The sequence below is a fragment of the Rhea pennata genome, chromosome 4 (genome assembly GCF_028389875.1).
Source record: "Rhea pennata isolate bPtePen1 chromosome 4, bPtePen1.pri, whole genome shotgun sequence".
Lineage (NCBI taxonomy): Eukaryota > Metazoa > Chordata > Aves > Rheiformes > Rheidae > Rhea > Rhea pennata.
Window position 1 is genome coordinate 82,070,445 of NC_084666.1, and position 14,900 is coordinate 82,085,344.

Genomic DNA, 14,900 nt, shown 5'->3' on the forward strand with positions numbered 1-14,900 from the left:
TAAATATTTAAAAGCAAATTTAAACTAGAAATACAGATCTTCCTATAATTGGTTGTTAGTCCATTAAAATCAATGTACCAGTAAGCTTCTCTTTAAAGGGCCCAAGTGCCATAAAGAATCAGAGAAGTATCCATCTTTGGTATCAATACAAGCTTCAAGACGACAACAGGGTCGCATGTTTTTTACTGCACAGTTACATATATCACTTTTAGTTGTTTGACAGCAAAGACTGCCAGGGTTTTTTGCAGAGAGTTTGATTTAATTATTTTTCATTTCAGTTTAGCAGGTAGAACCCTCAGGACTAGAAGAAGCTACCTTGATTGATGCCAGCCCTCTAAAGACTATGTTATCATAACCCTAAGAAATGGTTAATCCAGAGGGCTCAGAATATGCACTGCTCTCCAGAGAGAAATATATTACAAGAGAACAAGGAAGACAAGGACATCACCAGGATCCTAGATTCTCAGGAACTAAACCCAATTATCAGATTGTGAATCAGAAGGAAATTTTTTTTTTTTGCCTTGACAGGCAATCAGCACAAGCCATGAAACACAGCTATGTATGGTTTACAAGTTGAGTAACAATCGAGTGTTCCATTCTTTTTTGGAGAGACCAAAGAATAGGCCATGCAAATCATTATGTCACAAGCTTTAATTCAGATCAAATCTAACTTGTTATACAACTGCTTCTAGTTTGATTATTATGTCTAGACTGGAGATAAGATAAACAACTTGCTATTAGATGAGTAAGCTTCTGGTATGAACAGATAGAGTTAAGAGACAGAGCTAAAGTTGTTTCCTTTTTATAAGAACAATAACACAAGACTGAACAGATATCCTCCTCAACATTTTACAGCAGCAGTATTAGCAATAATATTCTTTTTGCAGTCTTTGCTTTCATAGTGTAAAACAACCAAGCTCTCAAATTTCTTCTCAAAATAGGTTCTCTGTCCCCTTTATCATTCTAATAGTCCTCCCCTATACCTGCAGTAGTCTATGTTCATTAAAAAAGGCTATTTTCATGCCTACTTCAGGGTTTCCCTAGAAGCTTTAACCCAGTCGCATAACAAGGGGTATGCCCTCTTCTCTCCAAATCTCCTTATTTCTCTCTCTCTCAAAAGAAGAGAACCTCAGCATTACCATGTTACATATTAAGTAATGAACAGGAGGCATCACTATGCTCTGTGGTGTTAGCACTTACCATACACTGCTTTTTGGTGGAGGCACTAACGGGATTTTATTTCAGATGCCTAGCAGGCTGCTAAAGTGAAACATTTTACTTAATTATGCAGCCAGTAATAAGTGATAATGATGTAAAGTTATAGCAGCTTAACAAGTTCTTTCCCTTACTTGTGTGATGTTTGAAATGAAGATTTCCTTTGGTTCCTCTCCTGTTGTATCCAGCACTTCAAATTCATCACCAAAGTCACAAAACAAACGTGAACATATTCCATAGACATCTGCACTGATGAACTACAACAGAAAGTAAAAAACATCAGTATTCCTCACAGAGCAGAAGCCAAAGGAGTGACCTCTCACATTTAACTTTGTCCAGGGCTACAAGGTACAAGGTACAACTTCCACTCTGGTGCAAACTTGTCACATGCACACAGGCCACTGACTAAATGGTTGAGCATTAATGAGATACTTAGAACCTGCGTTAGTGTTTCATTCAGGACCACTCAAAACATGAGTTGCAGCAACATGCAGTCCTACTGTTACGGTTTACTACTGTTAAATTCAGTCTTAGCCTGTTCTCTCAGAACAAAAGTAGTCATCATGGGTTAATCGGGGGGGCGGGGGGGGGGGGGGGAAGGGCAGGTACCAGATAGCATCATACACATAGAATTCAGAAACAGGGCAGAAAACAGTGTCACTGAAAGCAGTATGGTCCCAAAACCCACAACGCTCCATCAAATGAATATCTGCATATGACTATATTCCCCACAGGCTGCTTTCTCCATTTCTATATAGAACATGAGGGAGGTCCAAAATGCTCACTTTATGGATTAATCACGTTTCATTTTTGTATTACCTTAATAGGTGGCTGCTGAGCATGACAAAAGTCATTAATCTTCTTCTGCAGCAACAGGCTTACTTCAGTCAAAATGACACACTGTCAACAAGAACACAGATAAGGTCAGACACTGGAAGCAATCAATGTCTTCAGGTCTTGCAAAACGTAGTAGCAACAGCCAGATACTTGGGTGCCCTGAATCCCTAAATTTCCTTTCCTTATAGGTAACAGGAAAAGTACTCGTGAGCCAGTTTTTCCATTACAGATTAGAACACATAGGTTTCTGCTCCACTAATTCTGTAAGCAAGATGATCAAGAGCAGGAACAGAAAATTCTCACTTATTTTTTCGCAAGCATTCCTTTAAAGTTATAAAGTTATAGCTTGTGGCTACAAAGCATAAGATCTGTGTATTATTTTGTTACACATGGCTTATTACAGCTGGAATATTCAGAAACTTGGTTAGCTTAGATAAAATAACCAACTGCCACACGGTGAAAGTTCCCAGCTTGCACTGAGCCATGCACACACACCACAGATGGTTGAACAACAGAACAGCTCCTCATTCCCCCACACAGTTACTTACATTTCATTAGACCCACACACACAGACATACACAACCCTTACATAGCTTGTGTTCCTGCTCTCTGGAATACAAAGCACAAAATACACATCAAACACCCATGCAGTAAGATTGTAAAAAAAAATAAAAATGTTACTGTGTTATCTTGGAAATAAAAACAATAGCCACAAAAACTGCATGGCAATCCTATTCAGTTAGTTATTCTTGTAATAAATGTCAGTATCAGGAACATAAAATCACTCTTTCAGCCTTAAAAAACAAAAAATCCAAGCAAAAAACAAAAAAGACAATTTCTCTTGTCAAAGAATAAGAACTATCTGCCTTCTTGCTATCATCTCAAAATATCTGTGTCTGTTTTCATTTTCTTGACCCAAAGTATAACAAAACAAAAAGGGATCAAAATTTTTTTGTTGTTGTTCCGAGGAAAGTACCCTGCACAGCTCCTTTAAGTAGAGTTATATACCTGGTATTGCTTTAGGAAAGACAGATCTGTGCTATCGTCTAGTGGCATAGTTGATGCTGCAACATGGACATATGGATTGAGTTCTGCAATATGATGAAGTGTGGCCTCAGCCCTGAAAGAAAGGTAACTTTCAAATTTGTATCCATTTATCAATTATATTTTCAAGACAATTCCATACCACGCATGACCTACAACAGTCCCTTAGGAAGTCTCTCAGTGATGATGACTTCCACTCATTTAGTCACATTTTTGTTCCTAGTGGGTCTGAGGAAAACAGCTCTGTCCAACACACAGCTAGACTCATTGATGTTCTAGTGTCACAGCTGTTTTCTAGTCTTGTACAGCTAGCTGAGGAAGCCAAAGAAAGAAATATATCCCCTTCCCTCCTTACTACATTTACATGAGAGTATTTGCTGTCTATAATCTCCTAACCACAAGATGCAAGATGCATGACTTGGACAAGGCTCCTGTCCCAACCTAGACTTCCCATGAAGTCTACCTGGGCACTGTACTCAAAGCCAGTACCTTCAAAGGTGGGGTTTAACGAGCATTTGATGTGTGTTAACAGTTTGTGAACAGTGAGCTGTTATTTTTGCCACTGATCAAACTAGTCAAGTTCTGCCCTCCTTCCCCTCACAGATTTCACCAACCTGTTCTTTTGACTGGTAATATCATCTTCACGGATGAAGAAGTTGATCCCTAAATCCCATTTCGTACACTGCTTGGTGTCATGAACTGTAAGAGCCTAAGAAAGTTAGGCAAAAGCATTTACTGGAAGAAGCGTACACAGTCATATTACCAAAGAGGATAGAGCCACAGCCCCACGTAAAATGCCAGAGGACTAGAATTGCAGCAGGCCTGGTTGTACCATGGATAAGCACTAACTTCACCAATTTCTTTGCCAAGAAAGCTCTTAGTGTTTAAGAGATAACGACATATCTGGAAGATGCATTTCATTAAGCATTTCCTCCCAGGTTGCAGTGATGTGAGCATCTAAAAATTTAGGATGACTTTTGTTATACTGCAGTTATAGTGCAACTCCAGGCTGCAACTGAAAGGACTTCCAAAATTCAAAAATTCAAACAAGTTAATTGAGAAAAAAAAAAGGTTTGAAAGGCATATGTCTAATAAAATTAATCCCACAAGGACAAAAGCAGTTATTGGATTAAAATCTCCAGGTATAAACAGAGTCTGCTGGGTCAAATAATATGACATATGTTGGCTTTTAAATCTATACTACTAGGTTTACCAGAATTTGAACAAAAACATTCAATGTCTGATGAGCAGTTGGCTAAAATATTACATGAAGTATCTCAGAATGCTTTTATTCAGCATCTCAAAACATATGAAAACTCACATTCACACTACCATGAGAATCAAACTGTACCTCTAGATGACATAGATTGTTAATAATTTTCACTATCAAGTCCTCAAATCATTTGCAACTCCTCTACAGGAAGACATTTTCAGAACATTAAGTAGTTCAGGTAGCTAAAAAGGCTCTAACTTTCTATCCCTCTCCCACCCCCAAGAATTCCCATACAACAAAGCTGTTTTACATACCTTTACCCCAGCTAGTATTATATTTTTGGCTAGAAGAAAGAAAGAAAAAAAAAGAGAGAGAGAGAGGGAGAGAGACTGTTGCAGAATTCTGGTAAAGTTATGTAACATCATTTATAGGTGGACAATAACAACATGCCATTCTTAAGAACTTCACAGCTGAATGGAACTCACAGCTCCATTCTGGCATCTGGCACCCAGTCCTCTTAAGCCAACAGAAGAGGCAATACCCCAGGTAAGAAATGAGATTTAAAATGTTTTTCTATGAAAAAGCTTATTAGAGAAAATTCAGGATCTTACTGTATTTTCCTGTATCTGCTATGGTACACATAAGCAACATAAACATTCATTCAAGTATTTAAGACAAGTTTATGATGTCTAAAGTAAGCTTCAGAAATATGCTGGGCCAGTATGCACTTGAGTCTGCTTAAGTAAACATTATCTGAACTTACCAATCTCCACACCAAGACCACCTATACCACTCAGGAAGACATGGGACTGAGCCATCTTCTGCATTGCTGTGTCTCCAAGAACATATCTCTGGCGACTACACCCAAGATAAAGTCAAATCAGAACAAGATACAAATGAAGTCAAGAACACAACAAGTCGAGAATTTGCAGAGATTTTAAGAAAGTTAACATATTCTCAAATATAAGTTGCTCTTGCTTTTCTTCCCCCATCCCAGTCAGTTTCAAATCAGCAATATCAAGTTCTGATGATGATTTTGTGTCATTAGTGGCATATGCACATTTATATGTATGTATTCCATTGAACAAGTAATTGAGGACATAACATGCTTACAGTTGCACTATACAGTAGTTTAGGAAATACACTTACATCAAACAATATTATCACCATCAAATACTAAGATAATAAATGGATTAGGCTATTGAAACTAACCATTACGTTTATTTGCTACAGGCTATATAAACATAAAGTGAGAGGATTAGCTTCTGTGGGTAAAGCGACAGGTCTGCTCTCCTCTTACAACCCACATGTCTCAATTACTGTTACAGAGGAGTGACTGAAGAAATTACCAGAAAAAAATGAAGCAAATCAGCCAGATTTCTGGGGATATTAGCATTCAAAGGCACAGACATCTTCTGAGGATCACACCCTTAAGAGGACAACATAGATCCATAGAATTTCAGCTTTCCAAAAGGGGCATTTACAACCCCATTGAAAGAATCAGGAAAAAATTCACGGACTTGCACAGCTTCCATGGATCTAGTCTCTTCAAGTTTATCTACCACCTGCCAGCCCACTGCAATTTCTTAGCAGAGTCTCAAGAGAGCTCTTCACAATCTTGACTAAAACAGATGCAGCTCATCTGCAGGTTGTTCTCTTATCCAGATCTTTCACACTACTCTGAAACTTCTACTTTTATCTATCTGTTATGAACTGTCTCAGAGGATAGCAGAGATGATGATGATGTTCACGAGGACAAAGAAGTATAGCAAAGATTGAGGAATAAATGAAAGCTATGACAGAGGAAATAAATTACACAAGATAGAAAGGTTAGAGAAGAAAGAACGTAGTGAGAGAACATTAGGAGCAAGTAAAGAGAAGAGTATCTACTATCTCTGCTTTGACAAAACTGCCAAAGCAGAACCAGGCTAAAGTCAGAAAGAAAGCAGTCCTCCTTTTCAAAAAAAGCATGCATTACCGATATTTTCCATGCTTTATTCAACTCTGTAGTATATAATTGGGCTTTTTACTAGCCAACCCCAATTGTCAAAAAAATACCTGTCAAAATATCAGTAAAGGAATTACGGGAAGATTGCTTACATCTGCAATTCAACCAGTTCTCACAGTCAACCAGTTTCAGAAACTTTGGGGGAAATGGATTCAGTCTCACATGCTGGACATTTTATTTTTTCCCTTTCAAAAGCAAGGACAGAGCAGCATGAGCACTCACACCTTTACCTAACAGGCAGCTGATACTGTTATCAGGTTTTAGCTTTAATGCATGTCAACACATACATCTCTGAGAATTCAACAGCACATGTAAATCGGATACTCTTACCTATATAAAGCATCATCAATTTCCATAGAATCTGTCGCCATGATGCAATGTAATTTGTTTGCACTAGAAGGATCACAAAAAGAAAGCATACGGTTATCCTGCAAGCAATTTCACAGATTGTACCCCTTCATCCCCAAGTTCTTCAACAGAAGAACTGGGAAATGCAAAAAGCAGTGTTACATAATAGTCTTTTCGAACGCTAAGAAACCTACAGGTCAACATAGCACTGCGGCAATTAAAATGCACAGGATGTGCATAAATGCAAGAGACAAGAACTCACAAACTTTCAGCTAATGATTTCAGAATACAAAGAGACAGATTAATCACACCACTGAGAAGTCCCAAGATTTAATTCTTGCGTTTGCCACAGTTGCATTTAGTAAGCCTAAAATTTCTCTTTACATTAGCAACTACAAGTTGTTCAACTTGTATCTGCTTGATTGCTGCTTATTTAGAAGACAGAGGCTCTCAGAACAGCTAGGCACAGTTATTTACGCTGTTTTATTTCTATGTTAACTGAAAATACTTACAAAATCGGCTACCGTTATGCCTAACTCAAGAGTCAATACCCAGAAGCACTTTTTGAAAATAACGTGATGTATAAGTTAGCAGAAACTACCCAAAAAGTAGTAAAATTTATTTAAGTCATACTGTAGGCCCTGAATTAATGCAACATTTAATCTAGTCGTTAAGTTGAAGAGTTAAATAAGATTTTAAGGGAATAGCCTGCCACCACACAGGAGGGCAAACACGACCCTCCCCCCCTCCCCCCCACACACACACGTCTCAACCAGTGCATCCTCTTACAACTCCCTACCAAGAGCCTTGGAAACCAGGAGATTCGGGAACAAGGGTGAGAAACGCTACACAGCTTTTCCTGCTGAGATCACAGATGCGCAGACATACCCAGCAACAGCTTCCAAGGCAACACTGCCCGAAGGTTAACTTTTTTTCGCCTGTGCGTGTGTGTGTGTGTGTGTGTGCACGCGCTGGTGTTCAGATGGATACAGCGCACCTCCTTTAGCCCGTAAGCGCTCGGACCAAACTGCAGGCCCAAACGCCCCAGCTTCCCGGTTTTCCGGCGGCCAGGAGGATGCTGCAGGAGATGGAGGCAGATGGGAAAGCAGGCCCCGAGCGCCGCCAGCTGAGCTGCTTCACAGGTGGACACCACCTGCCGCAGGCCGGCGAGCACGCGGCAGCGAGGGCCCGCGGCTCCGCACAGGCTAACGCTGGAGCCCCGCTCGCGGGCTGCCAACCGCCGCCCAACGGCCGCCCAACCGCCCTCTCGCGCAGCGTAACGCGCCGCCCTCACCTCCCCGCGCCGCGACGAGGCCTAGGCGCTGCCGGCAGCAGCAGCGTGGACGAGGCAGGAAGGGGCCGGCAAAGCGGCAACCGCTGCCGCGACACCTCCCCGCCTGCGCCGACGCGAGGGGCCGCGCTGAGCCCGCCCGCCATGACGCGGCGCTTCCCGCCTCCCTCTCCGCCCCTTCAGCAACATGGCGGCGGCGGCGGGAGGAGGAAGGAAAAAGGAAAAATGTTAAAGATGGGAGGAAGTTTCACAGAACCGCTAGAGGCCAGTAGAAGTCCACAATGCTGGGCCGGGTGATGGAGTAAAACGAGAAAGCAATACGGTTCTTCCACATGAAGAATGCCATCCTTCGCTGATAACGCGGCTGATAGCCCGCTGCTTTGCGTCTTAACTTTTTAACGTGGTACACGAAATCAGAAAATACAAGAATAAAATTCTGTGATTTCACTGAGTCTCGCAGAGCAGGGCACCCAGCTGCTGGGCAGAATTAGAGGGTGCCAGTTACAAAAGGATACAAAATGAAGGATATTTTCAGCTTTTTTCAGTTTTTCATTTTTTTCCACTTGGCTAATTATTAGTTCTCTGAGCAATTTTACCTTTAATTTTACATTTTCATTCCTCAGAAATAGCACCTGTCTTTAACCTTCTTGAGGCTAAAATAACAAATCTTATTTTTAAGAACCTGCCAATCAAATGTGGTATGAAAAATGCAATCTTACCATTTTTCCATCCCGGTTATTGCATTTTTAAGATACCAGTCACTCTGCTATGCAGTCATCTTACAGGAAACAAATTTTGCATAATAACAGTGAATACTGAAAAACCCTGTGCTTAAATGGAGAAATAGCAACATCCAATTAGTTGCTGCCTAGCAGTTTATCCATAATTATGCCAAGGCGGACCATCACTGAAACTGTAAACATAGGACGTTCTAAGGCAGGTTGCCAAATCAAAATGGACAGATTTTGTTTACCCCAGAAGCCAAAGAAACTGGCTACCAAATGCATTGGATAATAGTATATTCAAGAGCCTTCTAGGATGATGGTACCAAATCATGAAGAGTTTATAGGTTTCCATCTTGTTTTCCCAGACAGCAAAATTTAAAACTTCTGGAGTTGTTTGACTTCCTTCTTTTTCCCGTTGCTTCCTTTTTTTACAAACATATATATAGCCCTAAAATATTAGTAAATTTAGCATTAAAAAAATCACAAATCCATATTTGCACCATGCAAAAGTGATCTATAACTTTTAAGATCTGCAAAGCAGCAAAGATCTGCTAAGCAAGGCTGTCAGGGTACTGACTTCCCAAAGCCAGTCAGTGGCCTCAGGCATACACCTGTGTTCAGCAGCATTGCAACAGCTCTGCGTTCAAGCCTGCTCATGCCCAAAGCCCCATAGTGACTACAGCTTATGAACACTGCTGTGGATCCATTCTGCATGCAGCTTTTGAGCTAATAAGTAAATAGCTGACAAAACTCCATGTAATTTTCTCCCTAAAAAAGTGTTATTTGAAAGTGCTGTGACTGCTGCAGTTTAGCACACAGGCCGGTTCAGAACCGACCATAAATGCGCATCCACAGTACTCTTCTGGTGGGTTTCCAAACATCCCACCATATACTGTGGCTTGCCATGTCCTCTTGTAGCAGCAGGGTGCTGCCTGGTCAGGCTTCGTCTCTTTGGCAGGATGTGCAGCATAAGAGGACTTTGCTGGCACTCTTAAAGGACTCCAGCTTCCCAACAGGGTGAGCCAAAGTATCTTGGCACCTAGCGCTTCACTAGCTGGTGACATCTTCTGAGAAACCATGTTAACAATGTTCTTAAAATCCAGATCCAGATAACCAAAGGCACCGATTACCTAAGGTGAATCCACTCTGACATGCGTATGGTGCCTTTCCAAGAGCAAGAGCCAGCTTTCCCATGCACATGCATCTCTATCGCAGGCTGCGAGTTACCAGGTAAATATTCATTGGGTTAAATAATCACTTTTGGCTCTCAGCTCTTCTAATTTGTTAAGAGGTGCAGCAGATTTGGAATTGCGGTTTCCACAAGCTTTACTTATGGAAGGACCCCGGTGACTGCTTGATGTAATTCAGCCAGAGCTCCTCGTGCGAGTTGTGCAACCAGGCTCTTATTTCTTTCCCATTTATGCTCCAGGCTGAAAATTAGCATCGGGCAAGCCTCAAAGAACTTTATTTGATTAACCAGAAGTTTGGAACTTCTCTCTTGAAGCTGTAAATCTGCCTGGGAAATCTCAGGAGAACTGCTGCATCAGCTGTATCGAACTCCCAACAGCAGAGTGCCAGGAATTTCATGTTGTAAGGACAGGTTTTTGCAAGGTCAGAGGCAAGGTAGTTGATTCTTGAACAAAGGTTCAGATTCATTCTTAAATCTATATATCACTTGCTTTACTGAAATTCACCTTAGAGCATTTTAGATAAGCAGATGACTCGCTTTGTAGAAACATCTTTAAAGCTCAAGACAGTGTGAAAAACAGACAATTCTTGGGATGGAGATGGACAGAAAGAGCTGTGGTTTTAGAACAAGTTTATAGCAAAAGAAACAAGATTAGTCTATTTTGAATCAAATAAATATCTTAGTTTTGTTATCATTAAACAGAAAAGGACAAAAAAGGAATAATTGTTTTTAAATACATTTAATGTTATGAAATATATCACCTTTATATCATTTAAATCCTTGCTAAATCTTAACATGAATAATAATAAAAGGTTTTTAAAAACTTTAATCACACAATATTATGTTTTATTCTAGCACAGAACACAGAGTCTTCATAAATAAAACACTGACATGGAGTAAAGACAAAACCAGACCAGACAGTCTACTAAAAGTTTGTGAAGAAAAGTGCATCTGGCTGGCTCAGGACTCCCTGAGTAAGATAGACGTTCTCCCACATGCCTTGTGGCTGTTCAGCCTCTCACAAGACAATCTGAAATAAAGGCTGACTTTCTCATTTTAAAAAGGGTATCACATACACGTGTCTCTTTCAGGGTGAGGTAGGAACCAGTTTATAGGGATTATTATCTGGGATAGGATATTATCTGGGCCTGGCCCCCTTAGCTGCCTCTCCATTTCGTAAGCAAAAGACAGGTTTTAAGTGTAAAACAAAGACTTTGCCATTTGTGAAAGTGAACAACTTTCAGTTGCAATTCACTTTCAGTTGATTGTAAGTGCATTTGTCATGATTTTCATCTTTAAAGTATAAGAGGCACAAAAAACCTACGTGTAATTTTTTTTCAAAGGATGCCTTCAAATACTCCCAAACACTGGAAGAAAACAGTGTTCCCAGGTGACCTAATGTATAACTGAACTTGGCCCACAGTAAATTCTTAGTTGAAAAATAGCAGCAACTCAAAAGTGCATAAATCACAAACTTCTTCAATAAATGAAGGAAACAGATTTGCTGCATCTGCTTATTCTCCTAACTGTCCTGAGATCCTTTCCTTTTTTTAAACGGACGTGGGAAAGTCAGAATAAAGATACAACTATTTGGAAAGCAAAAGTAAACTCAACCTTCAGTAATTTCTTTCTGAGGCAAGGCATCTTATTTTCTGAAATTCAAAAGATAAGAAACACTTTTCACTATGAAAAAAGACTGGAAAGGCCTGAAAATAAGACAGACCTCCTCCCCCCACCAGAGTCTTAAACTTCAGCTTTTCCATCCATAGGTAGACTTGTAATTCAAGACTTGAGGTTACAAAAAATTCTGAGCATCTCATTCCCACAGATTCTGACTCCTGCAGAGCTTGCACCATGGAAAGGATGAGGAGGGGTCCGATTCTGAATAGAAGGGGAGGCAAGGTGCTTCGGAGAGACTTTCAGTTCTAGTAGATTCAAATAGTGAGGGCTTGCAGCTCCGCTCATGTCTCATATGGATTCTTGTGAGTCCTGCGTTCGCAGCCTAAGCAGTCTGGTGGCCAAAGACAGCAGAAGCGGTTGCTTCTGGGATTGACATTTTGGTTCCTCATATTGAAGGTTCCTCATATTCAAGTTCTTGGGGACAGTAATATTCACGTCACTGGAACCTCCTCCCACCAGCAGCCTATGAGACGTCATGCACAGAGGTAGGAAGAAAAGTGCTTAGTCCACATGTAAGGACAGCATTTATTCTGAAGTTCTCATCTGGATTATTCTTTATCATGAAATTACTGTTCAGTCTCATAAGACAGTATCATATTCATTCGTGGCAGAGATGAGTCCCTCAGTGAAGCATGAATGTTTATCACTATTTAATTTCTTTGCAGTGAAATGGTTTCTGTTGGCTGGCATACCCTCAGAAATGCACATTATTTCTTGATTTGAAAAGAAAGATAGCTCCTAGTTTATTTGTCATAAATACTTATTTTTCCCTTAGCACAAATTTAAATGCTGGCTTTAGGGTTTTCTTTTCTTACAGCTTCCTTCCGGTGAGGTTATTTGCAGGGACACATTCTTATCACAACCAACCCTGGGTAAAGCTTGTGTTTCTGCATCTTAAGCAAATTGTAAACTGGACAAAATCAGTCTAGAAGGGGCATTGGTATAGAGGTAGCAGTATAATGTTGTACTTCTACAGAAGGATTTGCAAGTAATTTAAACTTCATAAAATCCACCAAGTTCTGTTAAAAGTGTGCTTCATAACTAGAGCATCAAGCTTTTCTCTCTTCCCTTCCAACTTACGGCAAGCATGGCAATCATCCTTTTTCTTAGCCAGTGTCTACCCTCAGTCCTGGCTGACTGGCTCTTAGCCATCTTAGTCTGAGCAGAGTAGGTGACAAGGCTCCTGGTGGTTGGTGAAACATGCCCAGGGTCTTGGCTGCAGTGCAGGTGATGGACTCTAACAAGAAGAATAATCAAGGGTTCACTTGGCTAGAAATAAAATCGTGAAAACAGTTGCTTCACTGGAGGAAGGAGGTTTGGCTTCTACTAGGCCTAAAGAGTCTGGGCATCTTCAGACCTCGACTATGGCTGAAGAGATTTTTTTTTTTCTTGGATAATGGTTGTACGTAGAGAGCAGGTAGATTGCTGGCTTTTAAATATTTGATGTCCGACAGCACCCGTTCATCATTTCTGATAACTTAGAATGTTTCAGAGCTCAGAGATGAGGCAGGTAATCTGATGTTTAGTATAAATTCACAAGGGATTGGGATGTCTGAGAGCAAAGTTAGCACTTGCTATGGACAAAGGTTGTTTTGACCAAAACTACATAGGAACTTTTATATATATTTAGAAAATAGCTTTTCAGAACTGTGGATGAGTATAAGTTACACATAGCCTATGTAGTTAAATCCATTTTTGACTTTGGAATCAGATGCCAGTTTTTGAGGTAATCCAGTCACGGAAGTAAGTCACTCGTGTGTAAACTCCAGGTTTATTTGCTTTGGCACATTCATCTCCCCAGCTCACTATTCCCACGAGGTACCACATCAGTCTAGAATCTGGAGTAACCAGCGGTCCCCCAGAGTCCCCCTACAGAATGAGGAGGAAAGAAAAGTTTCATTAATCTGAAGGCAAAATATAATTCTCTCCACAGACCAGAGGCTGTGCCTTGTAAGAGACAAAAGCAAGCAGTATTTCAAGAGCTGCCATCCATGTAGAATTCAGACTGTTTCTGAAATCTAAGTCAGAAGCCTGTGGCTGTTTCCTATTTGCCATGGAGTCTCCTGATGTGTTCTCGTGGTTTTACAATATCATTTCTCAATTAAAAAAAAAAATATATATATATATACCTTCCCTTCTGCACCTGCCTCTTCCTTCTCCTCATACAAATGAATGTAGGAAAACACAAATATATACAGCAATCTAAGCCAACAGAAAAGCTTATTTTGGGGGTGAGGAGTGAGGGGGTGTGAAATCTCCCGGACAAGTTCTGCAAAGAATTTCGCTTTGCATGTGAATCTATGGGACTGAGATTCTGAAAAGGATCTGTTTCAGCAAGCATTTATGAATATGTTCTTTACAACCTTTTAAAATTGTTGTTAGGAGATAATTTTTGTTTGCAAAAATTTCCTTGCAACATTTGCAAATCTGCATCACACAAATATCCCTACCATTTAATTTACACCAAATTGTCTTATCTTTATTCGTTGTTTCAGGCAGTTTTGCTTGTGCTGAAGTGGATTTATTTCCAAAGATCTCTATTAGGAGATGATCAATCCAGAATTTTATTTCAATGCATGGTTGTACAAGTTTGCTAGCATCTCAGTTGCTACATTCTTAAACTTCTTCCCTCCTAGCTGGGTACTGTCTGGTCTTGGCTGCTTGAGACATTTAACTTTTTCCTCACATTTAATATTTTAGCATTTAGTATCTCTGATAACATCATGTCATGTTAATTTGAAAAAGGGAGGTCAAGGACCAGTCATGCTCAAATATGACAAAGGTATAACGCATAGTAATTCATTTCATCTGGGCCAGCTCACTTCAGTATCACCTCTATACACGTTTTGTTTTTAAGTAGTTGTCATGATCAGCCCTTGCAGAGTAATTTGCTGAGATGAAAACACATATGCACTGGCAGAGCAACCTCCAGTAAAAAAAAAGAAAAGCCACTAAGGGAAAACTGTGCAGTGTACAAGGGGCTGGTGTGGAGTGGAAGCACTAAATTAGGAGTGAAGCATCAATATGAGATAGCTAGTTATACTTGTGGAAACAAATTGTTAGCTGGATTTCCCACAAGATATTATGAGAAGTAAATGGGCTTGTATCAGCTATTTTGAGTTACAAAATGAGAATTTCATTTCATGCCATGCAAATTTTAAATTCTGATTATTATACTTAGTAATTTAACTCTCTAAGTTTTTTTGTGCTAACTGATGTGCTATAAATGTTACTTCATTTCAGGTTGTAATTCCTGTTTGAATAAAACCTACTTAAAGCATGAATACAATGTCAATTAAGAGTTGATAGACCAAATACAGAACCAGCATTAAAAGGATTTTCCTTTCTAA

The 14,900-nt window shown here is 40.0% G+C and overlaps 2 protein-coding genes across 5 annotated transcripts in view; both read right to left on the minus strand.

The window, feature by feature from the left end:
* Window positions 1–8,038, minus strand: part of UBA6 (ubiquitin like modifier activating enzyme 6) — a 37,250-nt gene extending 29,212 nt beyond the window's left edge. For 3 of the 4 annotated variants that reach the window (XM_062574429.1, XM_062574428.1, XM_062574427.1), the window contains exons 1-8: window positions 7,960–8,038; window positions 6,648–6,710; window positions 5,073–5,167; window positions 4,624–4,652; window positions 3,711–3,805; window positions 3,061–3,172; window positions 2,035–2,115; window positions 1,350–1,472 (exon numbers count right to left, since the gene is read on the minus strand). In XM_062574429.1, coding sequence (XP_062430413.1) covers window positions 1,350–1,472; window positions 2,035–2,115; window positions 3,061–3,172; window positions 3,711–3,805; window positions 4,624–4,652; window positions 5,073–5,167; window positions 6,648–6,688 — 576 coding nt within the window. In that variant the 5' untranslated portion in view covers window positions 6,689–6,710; window positions 7,960–8,038. Of the gene's footprint in view, window positions 1–1,349; window positions 1,473–2,034; window positions 2,116–3,060; window positions 3,173–3,710; window positions 3,806–4,623; window positions 4,653–5,072; window positions 5,168–6,647; window positions 6,711–7,959 lie in introns of those variants that run through there. The other variant, XM_062574430.1, reaches the window with a different exon arrangement.
* Window positions 8,039–13,257: 5,219 nt separating this feature from the next.
* Window positions 13,258–14,900, minus strand: part of LOC134140275 (transmembrane protease serine 11E-like) — a 35,793-nt gene continuing 34,150 nt past the window's right edge. Inside the window, exon 10 of the mRNA XM_062575205.1 lies at window positions 13,258–13,419. Coding sequence (XP_062431189.1) covers window positions 13,258–13,419 — 162 coding nt within the window. The remainder of the gene's footprint in view (window positions 13,420–14,900) is intronic.